At 52.9% G+C, this 7500-nt stretch overlaps 1 protein-coding gene across 1 annotated transcript in view; it reads right to left on the bottom strand.

The window, feature by feature from the left end:
- LOC109886862 (cilia- and flagella-associated protein 47) overlaps positions 1 to 7500 on the bottom strand; it is a 49731-nt gene that overhangs the window by 17557 nt on the left and 24674 nt on the right. The window contains exons 16-21 of the mRNA XM_031813326.1: positions 7286 to 7391; positions 6848 to 6928; positions 6544 to 6756; positions 4216 to 4357; positions 3820 to 4013; positions 1795 to 1938 (exon numbers count right to left, since the gene is read on the bottom strand). Coding sequence (XP_031669186.1) covers positions 1795 to 1938; positions 3820 to 4013; positions 4216 to 4357; positions 6544 to 6756; positions 6848 to 6928; positions 7286 to 7391 — 880 coding nt within the window. The remainder of the gene's footprint in view (positions 1 to 1794; positions 1939 to 3819; positions 4014 to 4215; positions 4358 to 6543; positions 6757 to 6847; positions 6929 to 7285; positions 7392 to 7500) is intronic.

Here is a 7500-nt window from a genome sequence, read left to right as displayed (position 1 = left end):
CTGTCACAACCCACGAGGACAGACAGAAACACCTACATATGTAGACTGTCCACAGACCCACGAGGACAGACAGAAACACCTACATATGTAGACTGTCACAGACCCACGAGGACAGGCAGAAAACACCTACATATGTAGACTGTCACAGACACACTCTAACACAGACCCATCAAATACGGTTCTATTTCTTTAGACTGTTTCCAGAGGTTGGGGAAACAAAGAGAGACTGCTTTACAATGGCCTTATCAGGCCCAGCAGAGAGAGAGACAAAGAGAGACTGCTTTAATCAATGGGCTTATCAGGCCCAGCAGAGAGAGAGACAAAGAGAGAGGTGGGGGAAAGAGAGAGAGAGAGAGAGAGAGATAGAGAGGGGGGAGAGGGGAGAGGGAAAGAGAGAGAGAGAGAGAGAGAGACAGAGAGAGAGTGGGAGACAGAGAGAGAGTGGGAGAGAGAGAGAGGGGGGAGAGAGAGAGATATAGAGAGATAGGAGGGGGGAGAGAGGAGAGGGAAAGAGAGAGAGAGAGTGAGAGACAGGGAGAGAGTGGGAGAGAGAGAGCGAGGGGGAGAGAGAGAGAGAGATAGAGAGAGAGAGAGAGAGTGAGAGACAGAGAGAGAGTGGGGAGAGAGAGAGCGAGGGGGAGAGGGAGAGAGTGGGGGAGAGAGAGAGAGAGGGGGAGAGAGAGAGGGGGGAGAGAGGAGAGGGAAAGAGAGAGAGAGACAGAGAGAGAGTGGGAGAGAGAGAGTGATGGGGGAGAGGGAGAGAGAGACAGAGAGAGATAGAGAGATAGATAGAGATGCTGTGTCATGTATCAATCCAGACTGTGAACAAAACAACTCAACTCTGAAGCTATCAACTGTCAGCTCTACCTCAGTTGCTGAGATACACTAAGGAACAATAGACACAGATATACACTCTCTCCTTCTACAGCCAAAAGGTAGAAGTGTAGATTAAATGTCCAATGACTCATTACCTGACCTCAACGTGGTTTAAAAATGAAGGCTGACAGGAAAATGATACATCAACCAAGTTGACAGCAAGTGGAGCTGTTAGCATGATAATATAGTGTATATGCCACTTAGCAGACCTTATACCCAGATAAGTGGGTACAGTTTCAGTATGTGACTGTAATACCTGAGGGAACTGAACCCAGGACAGATGGAGGTAAAACTAGCCAGGAGGATTCCTGTCTCCTCAGTCGCCTTCATGCAGGGAGGGAGTATTGCTGCTAATCCTGGTAATCCTCTCCCCCCCTCTCTCTCTCTCCCCCTCTATCTCTCTCTCCCCCACTCTCTCTCTCTCTCCTCCTCTCTCTCTCTCTCGCTCCTCCTCTCTCTATCTCCCCCCTCTCTCTCTCTCCCCCACTCTCTCTCTCTATCTCTCCCCCTCTCTATCTCTCCCCCACTCTCTCTATCTCTCCCTGTCCCTCTCTCTATCTATTCCTCTCTCTCCCACTCTCTCCCTCTCCCCCACTCTCCCTCTCCCCCACTCTCTCTCTCTCTCCCACTTTCTCTATCGCTCCCTCTCTCTCTTGCTCTCTCTCTCGCTCTCTCTCCATATCTCTCTCCCTCTCCCTGTCCCTCTATCTCTCCCACTCTCTCCCTCTCCCCCACTCTCTCTCTCTCCCACTCTCTCCCCCACTTTCTCTCCCCCACTCTCTCTCTCTCCCACTCTCTCCCCTTGTGAAAAAGTGAAGGGAGAGGGTAAGGAAGGACAGAGAGAAGACAGAGAAACAGGAGGAGGAAGAGGAAGAGGAGGAAGATGCGGAGCAGGAGCAGGGGGGATGAGTGTATTACCGTGACGATGCTCTGTGTGGTGGGTCTAAAGGTAAGGGGGTAACAGGTCTTCTCCCCGGCCCGTATGTACACCACAGGAGGGCCGTAGAAGCCACAGCCACTAACCAAGCCTCGCAGATGCCAGTCCTGTCTGCTCTCATTGATCTGGAGAGAATACAGGAAAGATGAGACACACACATCCTATTTCCCCAACCCAACCCCTAACCCCTAACCCAAAACCCTAACCCTAACCCCAACCCCTAACCCCTAACCCTAACCCTAATCCCTAACCATAACCCTAACCCCTAACCCTAATCCCTAACCCCTAACCCTAATCCCTAACCCCTAATCCCTAACCCTAATCCCTAACCCCTAACCCCTAACCCTAATGCTAACTCTAAACCTAATTCTAACCCTAACCCTAATGGTAATTCTAAACCTAATTCTAACCCAAACCTAACCCCTAACCCTAATTCTAACCCTAACCCAAACCTAACCCCTAACCCTAATGCTAATTCTAAACCTAATTCTAACCCAAACCTAACCCCTAACCCTAACCCTAATGCTAATTCTAAACCTAATTCTAACCCAAACCCAGGAAAGATGAGACACACACATCCTATTTTCCCCAACCCAACCCCTAACCCTAACTCCAACCCCTAACCCCTAACCCTAACCCTAATCCCTAACCCCTAACCCTAATCCCTAACCCCTAATCCCTAACCCCTAACCCTAACCCCTAACTCCTACCCCTAACCCTAACCCTAATGCTAATTCTAAACCTAATTCTAACCCTAACCCAAACCTAACCCCTAACCCTAACCCTAATGCTAATTCTAAACCTAATTCTAACCCAAACCTAACCCCTAACCCTAATTCTAACCCCTAACCCAAACCTAACCCCTAACCCTAATGCTAATTCTAAACCTAATTCTAACCCAAACCCAAACCTAACCCCTAACCCTAACCCTAATGCTAATTCTAAACCTAATTCTAACCCAAACCTAACCCCTAACCCTAATGTTAATTCTAACCCTAACCCTAACCCAAACCTAACCCCTAACCATAATGCTAATTCTAAACCTAATTCTAACCCTAACCCAAACCTAACCCTAATGCTAATTCTAATCCTAATTCTAACCCAAACCTAACCCCTAACCCTAATGCTAATTCTAAACCTAATTCTAACCCAAACCTAACCCCTAACCCTAATGCTAATTCTAACCCTAACCCAAACCTAACCCCTAACCCTAATGCTAATTCTAAACCTAATTCTAACCCTAACCCAAACCTAACCCCTAACCCTAACCCTAATGCTAATTCTAAACCTAATTCTAACCCAAACCTAACCCTTAACCCTTAACCCTAATGCTAATTCTAACCCTAACCCAAACCTAACCCTAATGCTAATTCTAAACCTAATTCTAACCCAAACCCAAACCTAACCCCTAACCCTAATGCTAATTCTAAACCTAATTCTAACCCAAACCTAACCCCTAACCCTAATGCTAATTCTAAACCTAATTCTAACCCAAACCTAGCCCCTAAACCTAAATTAGCCTTGGTCCTCAGGTGGACCTGGGAGAATGTTCACACACACATCAGGGAGAATGTTCACACACACACACACACACACACACATACACACAACACACACATACACCCAACACACACCCAACACACACCCAACACACATACACCCAACATACACCCAACACACACACACACCCAACACACACACACACACAACCAACACACACAACACACACACCCAACACACATATACACACAACACACACATACACAACCACCCAACACACAATTCAACTCTTCAGCCACTCCAGAGCACAAAGCCTGCCACCTCCACATCTCCTCTTCCTCCTCCTCCTCCTCCTCCACCTCTCTCCTCCTTCCCCTCTCTCCTCCTCCTCCTCCTTCCCTCTCTCCTCCTCCTCTCCTGTCCCTCCTCCTCCTCCACCTCTCTCCTCCTTCCCCTCACTCCTGTTCCTCCTCCTCCTCCTCTCCTGTCCCTCCTCCTCCACCTACCAGAGGGATGTCCTGAGTGACAGACAGGTGAGCGGGCGTGGTGAACTCTAGCTGGGCGTGGTCTCCCTCTGCGGTAACCACGGCTTCCAGCAGGTAGACTCTGATGTCACGCCACGACTGCAGAACCAGCTGGCACCGGAACCGACCGGCCACGTGGGCTTGGAACCTCAGTGGTACCATCACCACCTCAGAGTCTGGACAGAGAGGGGAGGGGGATAGGAGTGTATGTCTGTGTGTGTGTCTGTTGTGTGTGTCTGTGTGTGTCTGTGTGTGTCTATGTCTGTGTCTGTGTCTGTGTCTGTGTCTGTGTGTGTGTGTGTGTGTGTGTGTGTGTGTGTGTGTGTGTGTGTGTGTGTGTGTGTGTGTGTGTGTGTGTGTGTGTGTGTGTGTGTGTACCTGTGAGGTTGTCCTGTGTGACCCGTGCGTCCCTGGCCACAGGCAGAGTGATGGTATGAGGCAGGAGGAAGTGTTCCGGGAGAGAAACATCCACACTGTACTCTACCACCTGGGACTGGACTGGACCAGGGACCAGCAGGGACTGGAGGAGAGGAGAGAGACGGTCAGACTGTACTCTACCACCTGGGACTGGACTGGACCAGGGACCAGCAGGGACTGGAGGAGAGGAGAGAGACGGTCAGGACTGGACCAGGGACCAGCAGGGACTGGAGGAGAGGAGAGAGACGGTCAGACTGGACCAGGGACCAGCAGGGACTGGAGGAGAGGAGAGAGACGGTCAGACTGGACCAGGGACCAGCAGGGACTGGGAGGAGAGGAGAGAGACGGTCAGACTGGACCAGGGACCAGCAGGGACTGGAGGAGAGGAGAGAGACGGTCAGACTGTACTCTACCACCTGGGACTGGACTGGACCAGGGACCAGCAGGGACTGGAGGAGAGGAGAGAGACGGTCAGACTGTACTCTACCACCTGGGACTGGACTGGACCAGGGACCAGCAGGGACTGGAGGAGAGGAGAGAGACGGTTAGACTGTACTCTACACCTGGGACTGGACCAGGGACCAGCAGGGACTGGAGGAGAGGAGAGAGACGGTCAGACTGGACCAGGGACCAGCAGGGAGGAGAGGAGAGAGACGGTCAGACTGGACCAGGGACCAGCAGGGACTGGGAGGAGAGGAGAGAGACGGTCAGACTGTACTCTACCACCTGGGACTGGACTGGATCAGGGACCAGCAGGGACTGGAGGAGAGGAGAGAGATGGTCACATTGTACTCTACCACCTGGGACTGGACTGGACCAGGGACCAGCAGGGAACTGGAGGAGAGGAGAGAGACGGTCAGACTGGACCAGGGACCAGGAGGGACTGGAGGAGAGGAGAGAGACGTGTCAGACTGTACCTCTACCCACCTGGGATTGGACTAGACCAGGGACCAGCAGGGACTGGAGGAGAGGAGAGAGACGGTCAGACTGGACCCAGGGACCAGGAGGGACTGGAGGAGAGGAGAGAGACGGTCCACACTGTACTCTACCACCTGGGACTGGACTGGATCAGGGACCAGCAGGGACTGGAGGAGAGGAGAGAAGACGGTCAGACTGTACTCTACCACCTGGGACTGGACTGGACCAGGGACCAGCAGGGACTGGAGGAGAGATGAGAGACGGTCAGACTGTACTCTACCCTGGGACTGGACTGGACCAGGGACTGGAGGAGAGGAGAGAGACGATCAGGACTGTACTCTACACCTGGGACTGGACTGGACCAGGGACCAGCAGGGACTGGAGAAGAGGAGATAAGACGGTTAGACTGTACTCTAAACACCTGGGACTGGACTGGACCCAGGGACAAAGCAGGGACTGGAGGTAGAGGAGAGGAGACGGTCAGACTGTACTCTTACTACCTGGGACTGGACTGGACCAGGGACCAGCAGGGACTGGAGGAGAGGAGAGAGAGACGGTCAGACTGTACTCTACCACCTGGGACTGGACTGGACCAGGGACCAGCAGGGACTGGAGGAGAGGAGAGAGACGGTCAGACTGGACCAGGGACCAGCAGGGACTGGAGGAGAGGAGAGAGACGGTCAGACTGGACCAGGGACAGCAGGTACTGGAGGAGAGGAGAGAGACGGTCAGACTGGACTGGACCAGGAGGGACTGGAGGAGAGGAGAGAGACGGTCAGACTGGACCAGGGACCAGGAGGGACTGGAGAGAGGAGAGAGATGGTCAGAACTGGACTGGACCAGGGACCAGGAGGGACTGGAGGAGAGGAGAGAGATGGTCAGACTGGACAGGGACCAGGAGGACTGGAGGAGAGGAGAGAGACGGTCAGACTGGACTGGAACCAGGGACCAGGAGGGACTGGAGGAGAGGAGAGAAATGTCAGACTGGACTGGACCAGGGACCAGGAGGGACTGGAGGAGAGGAGAGAGACGGTCAGACTGGACTGGACCAGGGACCAGCAGGGACAGACAGGAGACCAGGAGGACAAAGAGAGAGCGAGAGAGAGAGAGAGAGAGAGAGAGAGAAAGAGAGAGAGAGAGAGAGAGAGAGAGAGAGAGAGACAGAGAGACAGAGAGAGAGAAAGAGCTGTCCAGTGTGTGTGTGTCTGTCTCTGTGTGTGTGTCTACTGTCTACCTGTGTGTGTTTGTGTGTCTCTGTGTGTGTGTCTACTGTCTACCAGTGTGTGTGTCTGTCTCTGTGTGTGTGTCTACTGTCTACCTGTGTGTGTGTGTCTGTGTGTGTCTGTCTCTGTGTGTGTGTCTACTGTCTACCTGTGAGGTGGTGAGTGCAGCGGCCACCACCCCGGCCCGGACGGTGCTCAGCTGTCCAGAGTGTGTGTGAGGCTGGCGCCTCTTCTTCTCCACAGGGCTCATCCTCTGCTGCCCACGGTGGCCAGCGCCCGCTCCAACAGCCCATTTAACCAGGGGGACACACACCACCTCATCCAGGTGCTGCCCACGCCGCAACGCAGGTTCACCGCAGGCCTGGGATCAGCACCATTAGCAGACACACAGGGCATACAGAAACACACACAGGCTGGGATCAGCACCATCTAAGCAGACACTCAGGGCATACGGAAAACACACAGGCTGGGATCAGCACCTCTAGCAGACACACGGGCATACGAAACACACCAGGCCTGGGGATCAGCACCATCTAGCAGACACACAGGACATACGGAAACACACTCAGGCCTGGGATCAGCAACCATCTAGCAGACACACAGGGCATACGGAAACACACGCAGGCCTGGGATCAGCAACCATCTAGCAGACACACAGGGGCATATGGAAAACACACACAGGCCTGGGATCAGCACCATCTAGCAGACACACAGGACATACGGAAACACGCGCAGGCCTGGGATCAGCACCACATTGAAGATTTTTCACGGTAGTCAGGGTTCGCCTGCGACCTTTCAGTTACTGGTCCCAACGCTCATTAAGCTAGGCAACTTGCGCCTCAGTACAGTCATCATGACTCTGCAGACGTGTTTCAGTAACCAGTACTCACAGAGGTGGCGCTGCTAACATGGACTACATTAGGACTGGGCTTGTGGTCAGAGGGGAGGACAGGGGAAGATCTGCTGTCCCTCCACAAGATACACCTGCTCACCAACCTACAGACAAAACACACACAACAACCTATAATCAACACACACATTATCCAAGCTAGATTTAAATACACACAGCACCTGGAAGGAACACCTAGATCATGACACACACACA

The sequence above is a fragment of the Oncorhynchus kisutch genome, unplaced genomic scaffold (genome assembly GCF_002021735.2).
Source record: "Oncorhynchus kisutch isolate 150728-3 unplaced genomic scaffold, Okis_V2 Okis05a-Okis16b_hom, whole genome shotgun sequence".
Taxonomy (NCBI): domain Eukaryota; kingdom Metazoa; phylum Chordata; class Actinopteri; order Salmoniformes; family Salmonidae; genus Oncorhynchus; species Oncorhynchus kisutch.
This window is presented reverse-complemented; position numbering and strand designations above follow the sequence as displayed.